This window comes from Sceloporus occidentalis, unplaced genomic scaffold (genome assembly GCF_023333645.1).
Source record: "Sceloporus occidentalis isolate IW3139 unplaced genomic scaffold, rSceOcc1.0.p SCAF_37, whole genome shotgun sequence".
NCBI classification, from domain to species: domain Eukaryota; kingdom Metazoa; phylum Chordata; class Lepidosauria; order Squamata; family Phrynosomatidae; genus Sceloporus; species Sceloporus occidentalis.
The window spans coordinates 6,116,385-6,140,530 of record NW_028317017.1 but is presented as its reverse complement, the minus strand read 5'-3'; the positions used below and the strand labels follow the sequence as shown (position 1 = coordinate 6,140,530).

General features: G+C 39.2%; 1 protein-coding gene across 1 annotated transcript in view; it reads right to left on the bottom strand.

Moving 5' to 3' along the window:
• Positions 1–2,414: 2,414 nt before the first annotated feature.
• Positions 2,415–24,146, bottom strand: part of LOC149297770 (unconventional myosin-Ie-like) — a 65,198-nt gene continuing 43,466 nt past the window's right edge. Inside the window, exons 19-28 of the mRNA XM_089488214.1 lie at positions 21,266–21,410; positions 16,438–16,552; positions 15,539–15,708; positions 15,099–15,244; positions 7,666–7,812; positions 6,769–6,929; positions 6,481–6,567; positions 5,809–6,007; positions 3,493–3,662; positions 2,415–2,491 (exon numbers count right to left, since the gene is read on the bottom strand). Of these exons, the coding sequence (XP_089344340.1) occupies positions 2,415–2,491; positions 3,493–3,662; positions 5,809–6,007; positions 6,481–6,567; positions 6,769–6,929; positions 7,666–7,812; positions 15,099–15,244; positions 15,539–15,708; positions 16,438–16,552; positions 21,266–21,410 (1,417 nt within the window). The remainder of the gene's footprint in view (positions 2,492–3,492; positions 3,663–5,808; positions 6,008–6,480; positions 6,568–6,768; positions 6,930–7,665; positions 7,813–15,098; positions 15,245–15,538; positions 15,709–16,437; positions 16,553–21,265; positions 21,411–24,146) is intronic.

The window sequence follows — 24,146 nt, the reverse complement described above, 5'->3', positions numbered from 1 at the left end:
ATTAATGGCACTAAATTGTGGCTTCTGGTATATCATGACTGTTTTAGTGTATGGATGTACTCCCAATCCCATCACATAAAATTCTCTCTCATACATCTGCCGAGCTCTGATGTCATCTTTATCCAGTACACATGAATGCCGAGGAATATATTCTGTCCATTCCCAGGTACCGATTTGGGCTTTTAACACTTTTGGTTCCTGGGATTTTAATAATATGGTATTCTGTTATCGTAAAGGAACAATTTAATATAGTTTTAAAAAGAATGATTTATAGCTATTTGGATCGTAAATAGTGTGGCTTAGATAGTGTGGCGTGTGGGCACAAGAGCTAGACCACGTGATGCAATACAAGGGGCTGGTGTCCAAATATTTCCAGGGCTGCTTTTCATTCCCAGTCCGGCCTTGCCGCCAGGGCCGTCTTTAACGCAGGGCAAAAGGGACAGCTGCCCCTTGAGGAGCCGAGGAGTTAAGATTCTGTTTGTCCTGCCCATTTTTACTTATTTCCATAAAAAGGCCCACCAAAATCCTAAGGACCATGCCCATGATGCTCTTAATCCGGCCCTGCAGCAGGGGGGTGTACGGAATTAAATTAAAGATGACTACCAGGTGTTTTCTGCATCTGTATCTAGTTAACATACTCTAAACAACCTACTTTTTCTTCCTCCCGCTTTGCTGGTCTAGCGGGCCTCCTTGAATTTCCAGGATGGGGGCAAATTCCCCCCCTCCTCCGGACACCCATGCTGCTTGCCAAGTTGTGTATTGATGAAGATGAGATTTGGGACATCATAGTGCTAACAAGGGGGGAGAATTGTGACCTGACAATTTTACTTAACTTATAGCCATTTATACCCAGGCTGGAACATTCTGTGGTTTGATGGTTGGCATGCTCTTTGCTTTTGTCCTGGTTTTACTGTGCCATTTGGCTAGGTTTTTCCCTGCTAGTTGCCGGCTCTACCGTTACTAGTCTGGAAATTATTTACAGAAGGGTTGGCAGGAGAGTAAACAGAGCTATAGCATTGACACCAATGTTTTTGATTTCTTGGTTAATTTACAGTCACCTGTACCGATGTTCTTTATGTCCTAACAAATTAATTAAATAAGCCAAGGTCACATTCTTTGACATTGTTGTTAATTGCAGTTGGTGCTGTAAGCCATTGTGAGAATACCGATTAAGATCCTGCACCCTTTCTAACAAATCCAGGTACAGAAGGGACGGGGGGTTTTGATGTCTGGTACTTAGACATGATCACCCAAAATGCAAACACTAAAAAGGGACTCCATCACTTTACAAAAGTAGCAGGAATCTGGGTAGACATTAAAATGTTTATTAAAATAGCCTATGATATGGTGCAGAAAGCAAATCTGCAAAGATCAGGCTGGCCTTGGTTAATTAGTTCAGGAAATTTGTAATACCAGAAGTATTTCCATCGTAAGCAACAGGTGAGGCAAAAAAAAAAAAGCACCTTGTTCTAAGTGCATACTTCTTAAGTACCTGGTGTATTAACCCTACATTTTCCATAGGTACAGTGAAGCACTACATTATACATTCATACATTGCTTAAACATAATTTTATATATATATATATGTACAGAATATACGATTTGCTTTAAAAATATACAGCTTAAAATAATGAGATGCTTCCTGTAGCAGGTAAGAGCATTCTATGAACACATTAACATGGGCCAGCCATATTCCAATATAAAAGAACATCCTATTCTGTCTGCAGTGCCTTGTGGAGCCTGTCAGTTACTGCTAATTAACATTATACATTCTTATTGCACCAACTACATCCAATACAATCCTCCAAGCATGATCATTTCAATTTCAGGATTTAAAGAAAAAATAAAATGGAAGATTAAAATAGAAAAATATATGAAAGTCTCCTTCGTCCATAAGCAAGCCGAGGAACAAAATGTGCAGAATAATCCTATTCTTCATATAATTTAAACATCAGCAAAAAGGCACTTAAATAAAAACCTCTTTTTAACATTATTGATCTTGCTAAAGGAAACCAAGCATAACTATGTAATACCTTAGCGCACTTATTTTTATGAAAGATCCCGAGAGGCAACCACCTATAAAGTCTTTAATATATTTTTTTTATGGGGGGGAGGCAGATGTAATGTTTTAGTCTAGAGCTGCCAGGCACGTAAATGTCATTGCCAGACAGGATTGCAATACATTGCTCTGCATTGCATGGCAGGCCGTCGACGGGGAAAGTGTGGGGGGCAAAAAAAAGCATTAATGGCAATAAATAAGTTCAGTGCTTTGGTGTCCTCTTGTGTTTCTGGAGCATGGCTTCCTTAACAGTATACAGAGCAGTTTGTTTTTGGTTTGGGCTTCTCAAGTAAAGATGTTGCAGGATGAGGCACTTCTTTTGTGAGGTTACAGGAAAATTGCAATTTCAATCCATTTATATTTTGGTGACATAATTGTTGGGGAAAAGTCCTTGTTTGCCACGTAACCTGCCTGTCCACCAGCCTGAGATATCTGCAAAGCAAGGAGAAATTAGATCTATATCTCACATCATGGCAGAGAGAGGACATTTTCAAACGTCTTCTGAATGCATCAAAGGAGCCTTATTGTCATTAAATACTAAACAGCTTGGTGCAGATATAACATATACATATATACCATTATATTATATTATATTATATATATATAATATATATATATATATATATATATATATATATATATCAAAAAACAGTCCAAATAAAAAAGGTATTATCACAAGATACTTATTCCATCTAACAGAATTTTGGAATGACAAGCTTTCGGGAGCTTGTCATTCCAAAATTCTGTTAGTCCAAATAAAAAAGGTATTATCACAAGATACTTATTCCATCTGTTTTTTGATATTGACACTACTGGACTAATACGGCTACAACCTCTACTCTACATATATATATATATATATATATATATATATATATATATATATATATATATATATATATATATATATATATATATATATATATACACATATATATATATATATATATACACACACACACACACACATACATATATACACACACACACACACACATACATATACACACACACCGGTACAAATATTTAGTAGAAATACATCAATCAGTTAATAATTTGGCATTCTAAATGCCTGTCTTTGGCATGTAGGTTTCTAACCGAATAGGTTTGGTTTTGACAGACCCAGACTGGCCATCCAGCACACCAGACAAATGCCCCCCTTTTTGTTACTGCCGATCCTGCAGAAGACTGGGTCCTGCAATGGACAGGTGATGGCTGGATATACAAGGTGTGGTATAAGAATGTAATATATCTGGCTGCCGCACGTGTCATTCAGTGGCTGCCAGCCTTAAAGTGCCAGGGCTGCTTTCCATCTGGCCCTGGCCAAAGAAACTATGCATGCAATAATAAAACTGTTTATACAGACCACCTACTAAACGTAATAATAAAAATACAGCACACGTCTGAAAACTGGATGCCCTGTTTGTATTTACCTTCTTTGATAATGTCGATGATGTCATTAGCATTGAAGCTTAGCTCATCTGTGTCCTGAGCGTCATATGCATACAGCGCTTTACACTGTGGTACCTGGGGCTTTGGCCTCGGCTGAGGTTTCGGCCTTCCTCCTCCTGGTGGGGGTCGGTTTGTAGTTTGCCGACGCACCCTGTTTATTTAAAATAAAAAGGTTAGATAACCGCTTGCATCACAAAAATGGCAGAAATCTACTGAAAATATTGAAACTCGGATTCTTTTCCATTCCTTTTTCGACTAAACCAAAGCACCTATCCACTAGATCCTAGATGTTCTAAGAATATTTGTAAGTGACTGTTAGCAGCTAAGTTGCTAGTGCTTGGATGAAGCTATGTCATGAAATCCTACTGCATGAGACGATGACCGGGTATGATTAATGTGAAGTTCTGAAAAGGAGCAATAAGAAAAATTGCCCTTCCGAGAAAGGTAACTGAAATAGCTATGCCTTTTCAGCATTATTTGGCACTAGTTGCTTTACCTTTCAAATGACAGGGCTGCCAGGTTTTACATGAATTTACCTTAATGGAGCGAAGCCTGTGGTTTTACTGCTGACCAGCAGATGGCGGTGCGCTACAGGCACTAATCAAAACCAGTTGCTGACCAGCAGATGGTGTTGCACCACAGGGAGTAATCAGAAGGTACTAGAAAACCAACTTCTACAATTTAGTTCCTGATCCGAGGGATCCTTATCCATTTTAAAGCCACTACGTTTTTTAAAGAAACTTGTACTCGCCAACACGACCTCACTGTAAAAGGTCTCCATTACTGATTTTGTTTAAAAAAAAAATAAAATACTTTTGGTTATAATATATACAGCGAAGGAGCAGGACTTGGAATTGCCTGTGGGCCTCACACACTAGGACCTAGGATTCTGGATGTCGATATACATAATTATATAATTTAAGGCCGTTAGATCTCAATAGATGAGATAAAGATGTATGTATGTACCAACCAAAAGTGCATAGTAAAGTATGTATCAATTTTTATTCATGTCGTATTTTAGCTTTGTCACTGCATTAGTACTTGCCTAATCTCCCTAAGGGCCAAAGTACAAAAGAGGGCAACAAAACATACACTGCAAACATGCAATACCTTTCACTCTATATAATGCTGTTCTGCTGATCACCAACCCAGAACTCCCAGTAGTTTAAACACTGACTCATGGTTTATCATTTTATTTGAATATAAAAAAACAACACACACGTCAGAGTTTCTCTTAAAACATCACATCCAGTATACGGTTAAAACCTCCTCCATTCAGCTTCATCCCAAGATTTATTTTGTGTGTTTACTAGCCCTGTAGGTCTATTTTGCGGCTAATCTGCATTTAATTAAGAGGTGTTCATTCTTATTTGGCACATAATTCCCCATCATCCTTTCTACAATTAACACCACATGGCAAATATTCTTACAGCACACATATGGAGTAGTAATATATATTTCCATAGAACACAGCACATTTTGATTTGAACTTAGATCACCAGATCACTAACATTTTCCTTATATACATTTATTTTCTGTACGTAAGTAGAATTCAACAAGTTTTACTAAGCTCCAGCAGCTTTTTTTTTGCGTGTGTAATATTTGTTGCATGGCACATTTTAATATGAACTGTGGTTTTACATTGCTGCCCTACTGCAGTTAAATCAACATTGTCTCAGCACTAAAACGCCACGTTGGTTACCAACAGCTGCTGAATACAAAGCTTCTTTGACTAGCACTCGGCAGTTTTTTCTGTGAGGTCTTGTGTAGCCTTACAGTGTAACCGCGTCTCTCTCTCTCTTCTGCAGTGTAAGAAGCATATGCGATGTACGCAAAAGCAGTGTTAATGATAAACTGCATGTTTCTTCGCTATTGGAAAACATCACAGAGGTGGTAATATAAGGCCTTTTTTCTCAAATATCAAAATATGGAAAAGGAATATCTATGCCTTGATTTGGACAATTAATGCAGTGCATAATGATATGGCTGCAAAAACCATGAGTGGAAGTTGTTATCCCAAATTGGTCAGCTTTCATTACTGTCCACTAGCCGTAGGATCATTCCACCTATGTTAAGTACCAGCTAGCACTTTGTTATACTCAAATTATTAAAACGGTACATTTAAATACAAAGTACTTTTTTTACCGTTTCATGAAAACAGCTAAAACGGCTTCACAGCTGCCACTGTTGGTCCCGCATTTTGAAGCAACATTGCAAAAAACTCTCTGCTACAGACTACGTTTACAAAAAGCATCTTGATAAACTAAATGAACAACACATAGTCAGATGTGTCTTACCCTGCAACACCCTGGTCTGGCACTTTGAGGAAGTCCAGACTCTGTGGTTGGTGGCGTGGATTCTTGACTGAAGATCCTACGACCTGCCGTGGTAAAGATGGGTGGTCTGATGTTCTAGAATTAAATTGCTTTGCTGCTCTAGGCTGCTGGTACCCGTACTGAGAGTTCTGCATCTGTATTATCCCATTTTGATGAGACCCTGTAGATAAAATGTATTTCCAAGATTAAATAAGAACATACTATAGAACAATATTTATGATAAATCAGTGTCACATCTAAAGGGCTTTAAACAGTCGCCTACACAGAAAAGCTGCGTGTGTAAGTGTTTAAATGGCTTTCATTTGCAGCATATTGCTAAAAACTACCCATCTGGCAGTAGTTTTTTTTTTTTTTTACCATTGTGTAACATTTACAGTTTTAGGGTGCATAGGTTTAGTGAAAAAAATATTCACAATTATGTTTATTCCCATGTATTCACTGTCACTTTTTCACATACATGAACTATTCAACATTATAACTCTGATATTGGCATCTGTTGTAGACTTGCTCCCAGAATACTTCATAGTCTGGACTAAAATATACATACGGTATTGTGTTGGAAGACACATCTATTTGATATTTATTTATTTATTTTAAATGTCGGTTTCTGAATTAAACCTGTAATTACATTACCTGGAGGTGGTGGCGCAGCTCTGCTTGGGTATGATTTTGACATGTTTGCATTAGCTCGTCCATCAATAATGTTTCGTCTTGTTGGTCCTGCAACAAGCAAAACTCAAATTAACCTAATATAGTCCAAGCGCCAAAAAACTAGTCATATATGCATCATAGGCAATAGGCAAACTGTAATGTACTTAATACAATACAAACATGTTTCAAGACATACAATTGTATAGATTAACAAGGTGATCACTGTTACATTATGACAACGCATTACAGGCAAACTGAGCATTTACTCACTGGAGTTTTTTGGCAGGCCTGGGCCAATGCTGACTTGCAGCACCTTGTTACTGTGTTTCAGTATTGCTACATCTCCAAATCCTTGCACAAACTGCACTTGTCGGGATCCGCTTCCTCCACTCCAAGGACCCCAATTTTCTTTTTTTAACTTCATATCAAGTCTACAATGAATACATTTTAATATTAGTATATTTCAGACATGTTGATGAGAGCTGAACACCCCAAGGAAGCTACACGGAATTCTGATGTATTAGAAAGCAATGCCACATCCACTGATCATTTAATCACATTTAGTTCTGCAGGGAGTATTTTTTGTTTAAGGTCCTCAGCAGCACTCCAATTAAGCAAGGCTGTGTTTACATTTTAAAATACCTGTCCATGGTAACTGGAGACTTAATTAGAACCCTTGTGGCCTTTTTTCAAGAACTGGATCAAGCATTAGGTGTTTGTTTCTACGGGGAATGATTGTTCATTTCCCCAGTAGAAATCAAAGATTCCTAAAGAGCCAAACTACCATGGTAAACACCTGCTTACAACTACAACACACGGCTTTAGATGCTTTCAGGGCACCTATGAAGACCACAAAACTACTTGTTCCCTACCCAGTTTTGCCAAGAAAGTTGGAGTTTATTTTTAATCACTCATGCCAACTTCTTGTTATAAAACCATGGTTTAGTTGCCATTATGATATATTAAACGAGCACTAATAAGAACAAGAAAGAAAATAAGCAGCTATATTGCCGCTTCTATTAACGTGGACATAACCACGTTGATGTCCACTCAAAACCAATACTGACCGCAGTCACGTTAATGTCTTTAAAAGTCTACAATCCAATAAGACAATGCCTGTTCCACCACAGACATTTGTATATAATTACAACGGACAACAGAACTTACGTGTTGTTAAACTTCAGAGGTAGTTTTCGTTGTGTCTTCTCCTCATAGTGCTTGGATAAAAGGCTTATAAATTCGGTTTTGAAGAGCGACTCCAATAGACTGTCATACTCTTGTTCATGAAGAATAAAAAAATCATCTTGCATTGTGCTGTAAAACACAAATTTGCCTGTTAGACAAATTTACTGCAGATTATAACACAATATCAGACAGGATATAATACTGCCCATCCACATGCATTGGCATCCATTGCAAATTGTGTTAATTTGCATACTTGTAGGAGAGAAGTTTCATAATTGTAAATTAATTAATTTGCATTCATACTTTTCAGAATGTATCAATCTACAAACCACAGTTTTTGATTCATTATTCTAGAAGTTTTCGTACTCCTCATTTTATTAAAAAATTGCTATCCTTTGACATACCGTATTTGCTCGATTATAAGACGACCCTGATTATAAGACGACCCCCCAAAATCTGAATATTAATTTAGGAAAAAAACAAAAAGCCTGAATATAAGATGACCCTATAGGAAAAAAGATTTACCAGTAAATGTTAATTCATGTAAACTATTACATTTTTTAATAAATGCTATGATTGAGAAAAATATTTTTTTGTTTTTATTTCCTTGTATTTTCCAACCTGCCCCCCAGTTACGCACATCTGCCCCCAGGCTTGCCACTCCAATATGGCACTGTGGCCCATGATATGCCTTTTAACCCTCTATATGCCACTGTGCCCCATGATATGCCTTTTAACCCCTTATGTGCCACTCTGCCTCCAGAAATGCCTTATACCCCTATATGCATTTAGGGGGTTAAAAGGCATATTATGGGGCAGAGTGGCATATAGGGAGGTATAAGGCATTTCAGGAGGCAGGGTGGCGTTCAGGGGGTTAAAAGGCATTTCATAGAGCACTCTGCCTCCAGAAATGCCATATGCCCTGTGAATGCTCAATAACTTTGAGACACAGATTCTTCCCAAAAGAGTTGAATAAGCAGATTTTATTTGCTCGTGCACACGAGGGAGTGTCATCAGCCAGACTACTCTCTCTCCATGAAAACACCACGTCTTATATACCTTTACAAACAAGACCGCTACATGCTAAGATCTGTCTACGTAGCAAGTGTCCTGAAATATACATACAGAAAGATACAGAAAACCATTCATCCTATTATGGTCAGTTTATGTCAAAGACCATGTTTGCAGCTGAGATAATCAATCACTTCTGACCCCCCTCATTGTGGTCCTTGAATAGACTTGGTCAGTTTCTTTTAACTTACTTGGAGCAAGAAATAGCCAACCACCTGTCCACTCTTAACCTTTCATTGCACATAGAGTCACACAGAAAAGGACACTCAGGGTTAACAAAAATATCTGCTGAGAAGCTGAAGGCACATATTCAATATTCACAGTCCCCATTTAACACTCCCCCCCCCCCCCACACACTTACCGGTGCTTCCAATTTCCTGCTGTATAGCAGTCTTCCTTACGCTGCAGCCGGAAAGAGGTGTGGCTAGCAGCGGGGGTTGTTTGCAGACCTTCCTCGGCTGTCAGAGATCAGAGTTACCCGCACCGGCACTGGTGCGGGGAACTCTGATCTCTGACAGTCGGGGAAGGTCTGCGCGATGGACGCAGACAACCCCCGCTGCTAGCCACACCTCCATCCGGCTGCAGCGGAAGTTGTCTACGCGGATCGCGTGGACGTCAACCCGCTGCCCCGGTATACAGCAGGAAATTGGAAGCGCCGGTAAGTGTGTGTGGGGTGGGGGTGGGGGAAGTGTTAAATGGGGGGGAGACAGAAGGATCCAGGTCCCCTGCAGCGGTGCGGGGGATCTGGATCTTAGTCTCATAGTCAGACCTCTATTTGAGGTCTGATTATAAGACGACCCCGATTAGAAGACGAGGGGTATTTTTCAGAGCATTTGCTCTGGAAAAAACCTTGTCTTATAACCGAGCAAATACGGTACATTTTCTAAGGTGAACTGGACACAGTGTTCTAAATTAAGATTGACAAATTATTATTATTTTTTTAAAGAATGAACATTTTCACTGTTGCCTGACGGGCATGCCAAGCCCTTTATGCAAGACTTAAAGATCGATGTATCGGTCTGTCAGCAGACAATGGTTGAGTGGGTATTCAAGCATTCCTAGACTAGGTGGGTTATCAAGATATTAGCTCATGAGTACCCACTGTTTTCAAGTCTATTACTTTTTCTAGATTTGTTAGAAGCTTAATTAGGGTTTTTTTTGCCTTCTTTTGGATCAAGAGTAGGAAGTTTAGGCAGAGGGGTTGAACTTGATGGACTTAGGTCTGTTTTCCAACCTTATGTACTATGTAACTATATGTTACAATAAATAAGACGTATAGCTGTGTAGCACTCTAAAAAAACAACTTAAAGCCCTTGTTTAGCAGGTGCATCAAGAGGAAACATTACTTATGCACATCATGTTTGTCTAAATGTTTTAGGAACCCTTGCTGTTTCGAGACTTGGGTAATCAACAGGCTATTTAAAAATCTGCATTCATATTAAGACTGTAGACTATGTGGTTGCTAAACCAAGGCTTTTGGCAATCACTGAAACAGAAAGAATTGTGCATGAAAAATCCTTAAGAAGTTTTGGAAAGTACAAAAAGCACAAGCAGATGTCAATAGTCCCTGCCAGAGCGAGAAACTAGAAGATGGCTTTACGGATTCTTTAGCTCCTATGCAGACTTTTCCTTGGATCCTTACTCATGGCATTTGCATTACAATGTATTACAGATGTTGCATACTAATAATACAGGTTTAAAGGATGGCCGTACAATTGTACAGACTGTCTGATATATTGTGTCCTAATATGTGTATCTGATATTTTTCCTTTAAAGATCTATTAAAGAAAATAGGCATTTTTTTTTGTATACAGCCCATTTCTTTGTAGGGTTAATGTGATTTATGATGGAATGGAAACTGAAAGGTGCAATGAATTGTATTTTTTGGTCATCAAAAGTGCTTTTTTAGGGATATATATATGTACCCTATGAATGAGCACATTTCAAAATGAAATGAATAATGAAGATTTAGTAGATTCCTGTGCATGATATTTTTATTGTCAAGTGAACGGAATACAAGTTTCTAACAAGTTGTACAAATGAAAAAGTACTCCTGATAAACATATGCTTTTGTTTTATCTGCAGCTTTTTTTTTCTTAGGGAAATCAGGCAGCTGGTCTCGTTCTGGTAAAGCATTTAGAGTAGACAGTGTACACACTTGGCTTCTACAGATGAATGGCTTAGTCATCAGTATTTTGGTTAATAAGCAAACATAGAAACCTCTGTAATACAATACCTGGTAATATTCAATGATATTTGATGAGCTGTTTTTTTAAATTCTACTTGATCTACTTGGTTTAAGAATCGTATTATTGCCTTTGTACTTCAAAGAGGGGTGTGTGGGTTCATATTATCCTCTACTTTAATAAAAATGATTCTTAAATATAAAGCTATTGGAAATGTAGAAAACAAAATGACATTTATTGGGGTGACCAGTTGCATTGATCAGGCTGGGGTTGCAATTTTGGCCCATACTTCTTGGCGGATTAGGGGGTTGTTTGTGAACCTCAATTTTCAAGTAGTTCTACAGATTCTCAATGGGATTTTGATCAAGACTGATCAAAGATGTCCAGACCATGATGGTCCCCACAGCATGCAGCTGTACTTCTCTACTTCCTCGTTAAAGCAATTTCTTCATCTGTGTAAAGCGAGTGCTTCCAGAGTACATGGGCTAAATACTCACAAGCAGTGCTGGACTAAGGGAATGAGCGGGCACAGATTTGAATATTTTGATGGGCCTAATTATGTAGAATTATGAGAGAAGTCAAGGTATTGTATTAGTTTTAACTAGACTTGGGCACCAGGGGGCTCTTCGTGTTCGTCTTCGTGCTCGTCTTCGTCAAAAAAAAAATCTTCGTATTCCGCGAATATTCGCCCGTTCCTGTCTTCTCTTCGGGCGAATATTCGTTTTTTTCTTCGTTTTTTCCGGTTAAGGGGTTAATACGGGGTTAACGCGTACCGCAGCAGCTCTGGCGCCAGTAGTTTAAATGTGCGTATCAGCAACTCTATTGGTCGCCAGCAGGGGGCCTCCTGCTGGGGACCAATGAGCTCACTACCATATATATAGCTAATATATTCTCAGGCAGAATATTATGCTACTCAGTGTAAAACCAACAGAGGGCAGCATTCTGTCCGATGATATATTAGACATATGTGGCAGTGTGTTTATTTTCATTTATTAATTATTTAAATAAAATATATACCCATGATCCGCTGGTCTCCCCGCTGCAACAGTTAAATGTCCGCACTCGCGGACATTAATTCTGTCGAACTTGCAAACTCTTTTTTTTTTCTATTTATTTTGGGGTTTTTTTGTATTAAACCATTACACAAAAGGATCATGGGAATATATTTTATTTGAATAAATGCAAATGAGCACACTACCACATATGGCTAATATATGTTCTGACAGAATGCTGCCCTCTGTTGGTTTTACATTAAGTAGCATAATAACTGGATTTCTTTCAAGCATATGGAACAATGCTACTTAATGTAAAACAAACAGAGGGCAGCATTCTGTCCGAACATATATTAGCCATATATGTTCGGACAGAATGCTGCCCTCTGTTGGTTTTACATTAAGTAGCATTGTTCCATATGCTTGAAATCCAGTTATCTATTATGCTACTTAATGTAAAACCAACAGAGGGCAGCATTCTGTCCGAAGACATATGGTTTTACATTAAATATATTTTATTTAAATAATTAATAAATGAAAATGAACACACTGCCACATATGGCTAATATATCTTCGGACAGAATGCTGCCCTCTGTTGGTTTTACACTGAGTAGCATAATAACTTTGGATTTCAAGCATATGCTACTTAATGTAAAACCAACAGAGGGCAGCATTGTGTCCGAAGTTATAGTAAGTTATTTATGCTAAGTTAAATGTCCGTACCGGCGACTTTGTTGGTCGCTGGCACAGACTTTTAACTGTTGCAGCAGGGTCCCAGGTTGATTTTTTTTTTTTAGCAACTAGTGGTAAGGGGCCGTGCGAGTGAGCCTATTGGTCGCTTGCACAGCCCTTTACCCTTTCTGCTCCCGTTATCCAACGCAGCATCGCAGGGGTTAATGGGAGCAGAAATCAGGAGTTAAAAAGGCAGTGCGAGTGAGCCCTATTGGTCACCTGCAGGGTCTTCCTCTGGCATCAACCAATTGGTTGATGCCAGAGGAAGACCCTGCAGGTGACCAATAGGCTCACTCACACTGCCCTGTAACCCCTGACGACGAACCTGCGGATTTCCACTTCAGTCAACTCCCGCGATGCTGTGAAGATAAGGTAAGTTAGATGGGGAAGGGACCGGGGAGAATAGTAGACGAAGGCGAAGATTCTTCGTGTGTGAGTCTTCGTCTTCGCCTACGTTTTACCGTCACTGTCTTCTCTTCTTCATGTCTTCGGAACGAACACGAAAACGCACTCTTCGTGTTCGTTTTCATGTTCGCCCAAAGACGAATGCACAAGTCTAGTTTTAACTAGGGAGCCTATAGAATTAGCAGTGTGGCACCAGCATTTGTAATGGGGTACAGGGAGCCCTTAGAATTAGTAGTGATGTACATGGTGTGGAGGAAGATTATAGCTAAATTTATTTATTTCCATGTGTGCCGATTGAAGAGAGACGTCTGAATTCTCAAATGTTCTCTGCATTGTCACCTACCACTTAGTGGTATTTACATCTACGCTGTATTGATTTTACAGTGGTCTGATCAAGGGAGATCCTGATTAATTAAACTCAGGAAGTTAACAGGGTGCTTGGGGTATGCTACATGGTTGGATATTTTTTTGTTTTTTTTAATCCTCTTTTTGACATAGTGGAATTTTCCCACAATGGGAGTCACAGATGGACAGCATTTGAGCAGGTGGAGTAGCAGGCGGACAGGCTTGATTACATAACCACATGTTAGCGGATGCTGATTGGAATAGATACGCTACCAACAAGTCTACAGTGAAGGGAAAAAACTCTCACATTAGATACTTGCAACTGTGAGCAGTAGATTCTTCTAGTTTCATGTAAAACGCATTTTACTAGAAGCAATTGAGTGCCCAGATTCTTTAGTGATCCGAGTTAGAAAATGAAACTAACACTTCACCCCAGCCGCTTTAAAGGAAAGCATTCTTAGGTAAACACTGAGGTGCAAGTGCTTCCATTTCAAGTGAAGTGGGTGTAATACATGAAACTTTGAGGAAATCCACAGTGGATCATTGGTTCACAAAATATTTTTCTAGTGCCACAATCCCCAAATGAAGTTTTCAAGGGGGGGGGGGTTGCAGCCCAAATGGATATCTTCAGGGATCTAGCTCCATTGTGACCTTTTTCAATACATCAAAACCGTGGATCAATGCATTTGACAATCAATTTGTCACATTTTTATTGAAATAATTTATTCAAATGTGCACAAGTAAAGATAGTACAAATTGTGAGGACAATTGGGAAAGAAATACAAGCACCATATAGGCTCCAATGAATTGGCTAGCATTATAGAAATATACTTCTACCGACGAGCCAAAAGATGAGAAAAGGAAGAGAAAATGCATCTGTACATTTATCAGCAGCGTCCACATGAAAATGATACGATATGCTGATGGGGTACATCCTAAAAGTGGACTCTGCCTAAGGTGGACCTCTCAGGGAGCTTAAAAGCACCTTGGGCTTCAAGCTGCCTTATTCTCTAAGACCAGAGGATCAAGCTTTCCTCTCTAACAGGTACTCACTTGATATCAGCGAAAAGGCCACGAAGCATACAGTTCCTGCAAATGCACTGTGGTGCTCTCAATGAAGTCGGTGTGAGCTAAGCTATTGCAGCCAACTGCAACATTGAGTAAAATATGCTTTTACATGAAATTAGTGCTTCTTATGGCTTGATGCAACCACCTACAACCCAAGATGGACCTCATGCAACAAACACTGTAAGTAAACAATGTGACTACCATGCGGCATATCCTGTCCACCTAGCTCTCAAAGTAAAAATAGGTTAACAAATTGCTCACCCTAACACTGGAATGTGTCAGCCTTTTGTTGTCACCTATATGTAACAGATCAGCCTCTTCCTTGACCTGCCTTAGTTGTCTGTTCAGCAATGGCTGGACATTTAATAGTCATTTTACAGCTTAAACAAGGGATTAAACATGGAGCCTTTCACATCACCTGATGCTGCATCATGGCAGGTCATACTTCTCAGCATTGTGAAGAAACTCAGTTAGGGGTCACAGTTTGGTTCATAACACTAAAGGTCACCAACAAAATTGTTGTATATGTAAATATGATACCAAATTAAAGTTACTCTTACACAGAAAGCCGTATAGTCAAAGCACTGGATTTTTCATTTGGTAATGTGATTCTCACCTTAGTGTGACTGAAAGTATCCGTTCAACCTCAATCTTCCTTTTCACTACTTCCTTGACCATTCCCTTCTCTGGCCCTTGTTTCATTTTTTCACGTCCAATCAAGTACACATATTTTGGAGTTAAAATAAGATCCCTTTTTATACCCTGAAAACAAAACATAGCAAAATAAATGTTGCTGTTCTTATACACTCAGTAACTCTAGGTTTAGACAGCAGGAGACAAACAAGCTTTTATGTTGCCTGTTTATGAGCCCATGTGACAGTAAACTGCCGATATGTTGCATAGTTATAATAAGAACACCAGTGTAATGAAAAAGTAATCCCAAACAAAAAAATAAAAGATTTCTACCTGTTACCTTATGCACGCTATTGACTGTTAGAATTGGTAATTATGCTGCCAATGATTCTGGATTGAGTTCCACAAATACATCTATCATACCTTAGATCTCCTGTCATATTTTGTGACAGTGTCTGCAAAATCAACTTTCTCTCGTTTTCCTAGAAACTGGCGAAGTTCTGGGCGTTCTTCCATTCCAATATAATCCCCAATAAAGTTTCTGTTGATGCTGTTGCGTCTTCTTTCTTTCTTATTAAGGAACAGGTCAGATGCTAAAATTGAAAGAAGATTATTACTACATTCCTAAAGTATCAGGTAAGTCTACTAGCTAAACCACAATGTTTTATAGATCATATAGATATTAATCTAATTTACAGGCCACTGTCATCCTTGTGAATCCTCTGATTAAGCCATACCATGACATGCTCATATAAACTGAGATTTTGGTCACTGGATTTGTACAAGGACTTTATTTTGTATAAATGGAGGCCTAAACACCTCTCCACAGTTTATTTCATTATTCCGCACTACACACTGAGTGGAATCATCAGTCCCGACTTGGAAAAAGGGGTCCTGTGGATTTGTTTTGCATTTACGTATGATTGTTTTTGAGAGTTACAGGAAATATCATTTAATTTGAATGCACTCACCTGAAACTCGCATAAATTTTAAATTGCATGCACCCACAAACATTGATAATGGCTGGTTAGAATTATGTAGGGCCATAGGCACCTGCATGGGCAGTAATGGGTTTGTTTAAGGAAATATGCTTAACGTTCCATTCAAATGTATAGGTATCTTTACTGTACACTCTTCTGATCAGGGTAATCTTTGGACACAGCAAAACAAATAACGTAGGCCAATAAGGAAGTGAATTAAGGAAACAAGTTAGAGAAGGTATGAGCCTCGTCAGTTAAAGTTGCCACCTCACTCTGTCTTAAATAGAGGGAGTGGTAGACGTGCTGCACGTCACAGAGATACCAGTCCTGCATGTTACATACCTTCCTCTCTCATCTGCACATATTTCTTCCTGGCCACATACTTCCTCCAGGCTTTCTGAATGGTTCTTGCATAGCCATCATACTTCCTTTCTCTCATCTCCTCCAGAAGAAACAGCTGTGAACATGATCCAAATCGATAAATCAGCGCTGTAGCACACACCATGGCATCGAGATAACCAACACCAGTCATTGAAAACCACAAAATAATTGTTAGGGAAGTCAGAAATATCCTTGCTAATCCAAGCCAGCATTTTCCATAAAACCCAAAATGTAAAAAAAATTGCATAAAAAAAAGATAAAAAATCAAGTAATCCCTGTATGTGGAAAACCATTATAGACTTTCATATACAATGTACTATGCACCCTTCCTACGCCATCTTTGGGATATGTAAACAAAGAGTTAACATAACAATTTTATTATACATAGACCTGTATTTTGGAGCAGCAGCAGTAGGTGGAATTGGCAAGTCCCCCTTTCTTTAAGGACGTTGATATTTATTCATGGTCATTGTTGTAATATAGTCAGCACGAACATTCCCAGAATTTAAGAGCTACAAATACATAATTTACTCTTACATGGAAAAGTGATTCAAAGCGTAATCCATTAATTTAACATTCTATATGGCATCTCAACACTGCAGTCCAAATGAATAGACAACCTATTAAACTTCCACACACCTATTCCCCAGTAATAGAAGTGAATCCAAAAGTACCAGACAGTCTGCAACGTGTCTACCTGTAATCTATTATTCAGTAAATGGAGTAGAATCAAGCTCCATACAGCATTTATCACTGTGGCACCATCAATTAAATTAAAATGCTTCCCATATAGATTCCATTATATATTTTGACACTATCCTTTCAATGCACACACAGACTCCTAACTGTCAGATATGTTATCACAGAAAACATGTATTTCTATATTCTGTGATTTTACACAAAATGGAGTTAGAGCCATTTTATTGTATTTAATCATATAGTGATTATTTTTTTTGTCCTTGTTCCCTCTATAAATCGAGAACAAAGGAGTATTCATGTATTATGATGTTTCAGTGTATATATGATACAATTAATGTTATCTTCCATGAGAAAGTTAAGGAGTAGACACTGCATATCTTTAGAAATGTAATTTGGAATGGGGGATACATGGGAAGACTACCAAGACCTGAGTTACTATCTAGGAAGTAACATTTGGCGATTAGGGTGACCAAGGATAAATTCCAAACACATATGTAATGGTTTTAAGTTAATTCTTAGACAAGAGCGTCTCTCACAGGTAAATTAAGAAATTACAACGGTGTAAATACGAGTAAAAATCCTAATTATAATGGGTAAAACCCACCGTTATGATTGGAGGATTCCAATCAAAAGGTGGAGGCTATGATAATAAGCCCTGTCTTTAAAAGCTTATGTCTTTAATAATAAAAAAAAAAAAAAAAAAAAAAAAAAGAAAGAAGAAGATCGCACCCTGAAATGGACAGACCCTGACGGACTTATTCACCAAATTTACCCCAGAGAATTGGAATCTTAAGATCCTGGCACCATATTTCACTCTTAGAGTTACTTGGAGTCCTAACCTATATAATTTGAAGAAAATTATATTCTTGCCCACTTAATTTCTTGACAATGAATATGGATTAATTTCTACAAGGACCAGTTGGAAAACAGCAACAAGTGGTGGTAATTATAATTGTTTTATTATTCTGAATAGAGATGAATTTTGTCTTCTTCGTATAGAATTCCCCGTTTCTGGGAAATAGTATATTACATTATTGTATATGACGGCTTGTGAGACTGAAGCTTATGACCCGTGATAACAACAATAATGAAAAGGTATTTTTATCTATAGATGAAGTTTGACATTATTTGCATCTATTAGGAACTTCACTAATACTCTTAGACACAATTAAAATTATTTTAATTTGTCATGTTAGTTAAACTAATATAAGAGAAATAGTGATATTTGTATTACTGCCCTGATTATTATCAATTTTTGGTTGCTGAGTGGACTGGAAATTAATTGTGTGTTAGACTCATAAAACAACAATTCATATTGATAACTATCGATAATATACTGTATTTGAATTGATTCATTTTTGACATGTTTTAAGAATTTTGTGTTTTATATTATGCACTGTGTGACTCATATATTTTATAAATTGTGTTTACAATAAATAATATTTTTATTGACTATCGTGGCGATATCTATCTAATTTGAATTATAATTTTCGGCGATCTGAAAGAATTTAGGATTGGAGATAAAATATAGGGTATCTCCTTAAATTACCGTATTGGCTCGAATATAGGCTGCACTTTTTTCCCCCAATTCCCCTCATTTTTTTTTTTTAAGTCTTTAAAGGGGACCTGCATCCTACTCCCCGATACGCTTAGACAGCCTCCCCTGCCAGCACTTTCCACGGGGGGGGGATGCCGGCACGGGAGGTTGTCTAAGCGCATCGTGCGGATGGTCACCGGCTGCGGAGGTTGTTTACCCGCATCGCCGCAGCCGGTGACCGTCCGCACGATGCGTTTTACCTCTGCCCCCAAGACTTACCAGAGGAGACTCCCGGGGTTGTCTTGCGGGGCCGGCGGGGGACATCTACGCAATACGCGTATACAACTTCCGGTGCCGGCACATCAGCTGAGTGCCGGCACCGGAAGTTGTATACGTGTATTGCGTAGATGTCCCCCGCCAGCCCCGCAAGACACCCGGGAGTCTCCTCTGGTAAGTCGGGGGGGGGGCAGAGTGGCAGCATATCTCGGGGGGGGAGAGAACAGTGGCAGCATATCTCGAGGGGGGAGGAGGACAGTGGCAGCATTTTTTTTGGTGCTTTTTTAAAGAAAAAAAACTCTTTAAAAAAGCACCAAACTTTTAGGGTGCGGCCTATATCCGAGCCAATACGGTAATATTGTGGATGTGGTACTACAATATTTGGTAGCGTCGTTATTTTGTGTGTGACAAAATATTGGTTTTGCCTATTTTGCCTCATTAAATATCCCTAACATAACATATGTTTTCCTTGAGAACAAAGAAGTGCTTTACATTGATGCACACATCTCAAAACTGAAACCAATTTAGAGTTTTAATATTAATCCCACTCAAAATTTACAAGAAAGGAATGTAAACAGGTTCACCTAGCATTCTAACCACTGTGGTATTTGCAGTGAAATTTGTGCAGTGCTAAATTAGTTGTAAAAAGGTATTTTATATGTTTGCCAAAAGTCATCTGCAGTCTTTACATACCTTCTCCTCCAATACATTAAGTTGGAGTCTGAGCACTTGTTCTGATTTGAGTAATGCTCATGTGACATCAGCAGTCTGAGCACACACCTGGTTCAGTTTACTCAGGTGATCGAGCGCTAATGCCAACACAAGAGGTCATCTGTCTCCTAGCCACAGTCTCAAGTGTTATAACAGTTGGTTGATCAGTCTGCTGGAAAAACTCAGATTATATGTTGCCTTGGGCTACTGGTCTGTGTGGTTGCACCAAAGTGGCTAGGATAATGTGCCCTACTTCTACTACAACCAGTGTTTTCTTGAGATAAATATTAATCTTTAATCCTAGACTAAATCAATAAGTACTATGGTTTCAGGAGATATGCAAGGAAACTATGGGAGGAAGAGTCTCTTCCGTCTTACAGCGGCATGCATTTAAGTATAAATTATGCATATGCATATCAAGCATCCGATCTCCCAGCTACAATTTCTTCCGAAGGCCTGTTCCTTAGATAGATGTCGCTCTGCTGGTCAGGTTACGCCAGGACAGTCTCCATTTTACTGCTCCGGTTACTCTAGGACAGTCTACACTTAATGTTCTTGTCAGTCTCCCTCTTACCATTCCTATTAGACCAGCGCACCAGTCTTCTCTACTGGGCTCTTACCAACCTACTTCCAACATTTGCCTTTTTGCAGAAGAGCATCATACAATAACATGGTGCTGGAATCACAAACTGAGCCAGGTATACTAAGTGTACCATACTCACTAACTACTTCATTACAAGCGGAATTTTACATTACAACGCACGTCTAAATTTTTTCCATCCAGGCAGTGAAATAAAGCACAAATCCACAATCCATCTGTTTCACCTGGCTCAATGTTCCCCCCCCCCCAAACTAAGTTCTAACAATCAGAAAATCATTTGGATAAAACAAAAAATGCATAGTCTGTAGATTACCATAGTTATAAAGGTGTTATGGAGCACAGTTGATCAAATGCATTGCAACAAACAACTTATGTAACACAGTGGCTTACATATATATATATCCAACGCACAAAGAGTTATGGAGAGCCATTAAAAGTAGAATGCTAGGCTCTTTATGTTTGTAACTAGAAACACTTTATTAGCTGCATATGGTCAAGACAAGTTGCAAACAATGTAGTCAAATCCATTCAGAAAGGTTCGACATAATCAAAGTCATACATTGAGATATGTCCTTAAAATGGTTCCTATAATAGAATCTTGGCAGTCTGTTAATGAATACATACTGTATCTCCATAACTGAGATTCCAATCTTTATCTTCTTCCCTGTTCAATGTGCATCTGCCTAGATTTTACCATAACATATCTTCCGCATCTCATTTATGAGATATAAATGTTCCATTTAATATCTATTTAAATTGTCACAAATCCCAATACCAACACGCATTCAAATATGTATTAAGATAATACTACATAAAAATGGTCATCAATGATTAGAAAGGTAGATGAATAAATGACACTACTATGGGCTTCTAGAGGACTGGAGCACCTTAGAAGCCAATGGTGGCAAACCGTATGGATAGAGATCTTGCTTTGTAGGCAATCTGCTACTAGAGGTACCACTCACCGACTCTGGAGCTTTGATGAAGACTTTTGTTTTGCCAAGTTGGAACTGATCAGACTCCATGTTTACAGAATGCAGTAAGTGAAGGACTCCCTGCTTTTCATCTCCTCTCCATGAAGGCCAAGTTTCTTTGGTCAAGATGGCATATCTATGAACAGAAGAACAAAGGGTCAGAATTTTATTTTTACCAGCAAGATGCTATAAATACAATTTACAGTTAAAAATTTTTTTTTAGATATATAAATAAGAGGAAAGTTAAACAAGGATTAGTTAGACTAAAAACAAAAAGGAATATATGTAGAAGAGGATAAAGGTTTAGCTGACTGCCTCAATGAATATTTCTGTTCAGTTTTTACAGATGAAAATGAGGGAATGGGACCTCAGTTGGGAAAAAAGACTGAATCATTTGAAATATGCGAGTTTATCGAGGCGGAGGTTCTACTTCAGTTGTCTAAGGTAAAGACAAATAAGTCGATGGGGCCTGATGGGATACACCCCAAGTTATTAAAAGAGCTTGGGGGTGTACTAGCAAAACCGTTAACTGATATATTTAACGAATCATTGGTAACGGTAGTTGTCCCTGGGGATTGGAAAGTAGAAGACTTTACTCATTATAAATTCATGCTCCACACCTACAACTCTGCCCTCTCTCTCACCAAACAGCTCTACTTCTCCACTCTCATATCCTCTCTTTCTTCCAACCCACGACGCCTTTTTTCTACTTTCAACTCCCTTCTCTGTCCCTCCACACCCACACCACAAACCTCTCTCACTGCCCAAGATCTTGCTGCCCACTTCAAAGAGAAGATCGAGACTATTAGAAAAGACCTCTCTTCCTTACAACTCCCTCCTACACCACTCAACACCACTCTCTCCACTCCTACTATACTAACTGCCTTTTCCCCTACAACCGAAGAAGAGATAGCCACTCTTCTTTCTTCCTCTCACCCAACAACCTGTCCCCTTGACCCCATCCCTTCACACCTTACAAAGTCTCTATATCCATCCCTTGGTCCATCACTTACCCACCTATTTAATCTTTCTCTATCATCTGGAACTGTACCATCTGCCTTCAAGCATGCGCTAATCACACCAATTCTAAAGAATCCTTCCTCAGATCCCGTCTGTTTGTCTAACTACCGCCCTATCTCTCTGCTTCCTTTTACCTCTAAGCTGCTTGAATGGATTGTGTACAACCGCCTCATTAACTTCCTCTCCTCTAATTCCCTCCTTGACCCTCTACAGTCTGGTTTCAAACCCCTTCACTCTACTGAAACAGCTCTAACAAAAGTCTCCAATGACTTGCTCTCTGCCAAAGCAAAAGGTCACTACTCTATTCTAATTCTACTGGATCTCTCTGCTGCTTTCGATACTGTTGATCACCACCTTCTTCTAGACTCACTTGCTTCTATAGGCATTCGAGATACAGCTCTCTCCTGGATCTCCTCATATCTGTCTAACCGTTCCTTCTCTGTCAACTTCTCTGGCAAGACATCATCGCCCCTTCCACTTTCGGTTGGTGTCCCCCAAGGTTCAGTCCTTGGCCCTCTGCTGTTCTCTCTTTATACTTCATCTCTTGGCAAACTAATCAACTCATTTGGCCTCCAGTATCACCTATATGCAGATGATACCCAAATCTACATGTCTTCTCCTGATCTCTCTCCATCTCTCCTGTCCCGTATTACCAATTGCTTGTCTGTTATTTCTTCATGGATGTCACAACACTACCTGAAACTTAATCTTTCTAAAACTGAACTCATTATCTTCCCTCCCTCCATCTCCACTCCACTACCTGAATTCTCTATCACCATTAACAACACGACTATCTCTCCTACTAACCAGGCCCGATGCCTTGGGGTCATCCTTGACTCAAACCTCTCCTTCATCCCTCACATTCAGTCCCTCGCCAGATCCTGCCGCTTGCACCTAAAAAACATCTCTCGTATCCACCCATTCCTCACCCAAGAATCCACAAAAACCCTGGTTCATTCCCTTATCATTTCCCGTCTTGACTACTGCAACACTCTTCTGGTTGGCACTCCACTGTCTCGACTCTCTCCTCTACAGTCTATCCTTAATGCGGCTGCTAGGCTCATCTTCCTTGCACGTCGCTCCTCTTCTGCTTCCCCCCTCTGTGAAACCCTCCACTGGCTCCCAATTACCTTTAGAATTAAATTTAAGATCCTGGTACTGACATATAAGGCCATCCATAATACTGCTCCTCCGTACATTTCTGACCTCATTAGCAAATACTCTCCTACTCGATCCCTACGTTCCTCCCATGGGCTAAGGCTCTCCTCCTCACTCATCACCTCTTCCTTTTCCCGTCTACAAGATTTCACTCGAGCTGCCCCATATCTCTGGAATCTTCTCCCAAGGAACCTTCAGCATTCTCCCTCCCTCCCAACATTCAAGAAACATCTAAAAACCCACTTCTTCAGAGAAGCATACCATCTTAGCTGCTAGAACTTCCTTGTCATCGATACAACCCCCACAATACCTCTCACCCTTTCTCTATGCCTTATGTTTGTCACCCCATTTCCCTCTAGATTGTAAGCTTGCGAGCAGGGCTCTCTCCACCAAATGTATCGGTTTGTCTTAGTCTGTCAATTCTTGTCTTGTCATATCCTTTGAATTTATGTATTGTATTAAGCGCTGCGTAAACTGTTGGCGCTATATAAATAAAGGATAATAATAATAAGTAGTGAATGTTGTGCCCATTCACAAAAAAGGCAGTAGGGAGGAGTCGGGCAACTACAGGCCAGTTAGTCTTACATCTGTAGTGGGGGAAATTAATGGAAACAATGTTAAAGGAAAGGATTGTTGAACATCTGAAGTCACATGGGTTTCAAGATCAAAAACAACATGGGTTTTCCTCAGGAAG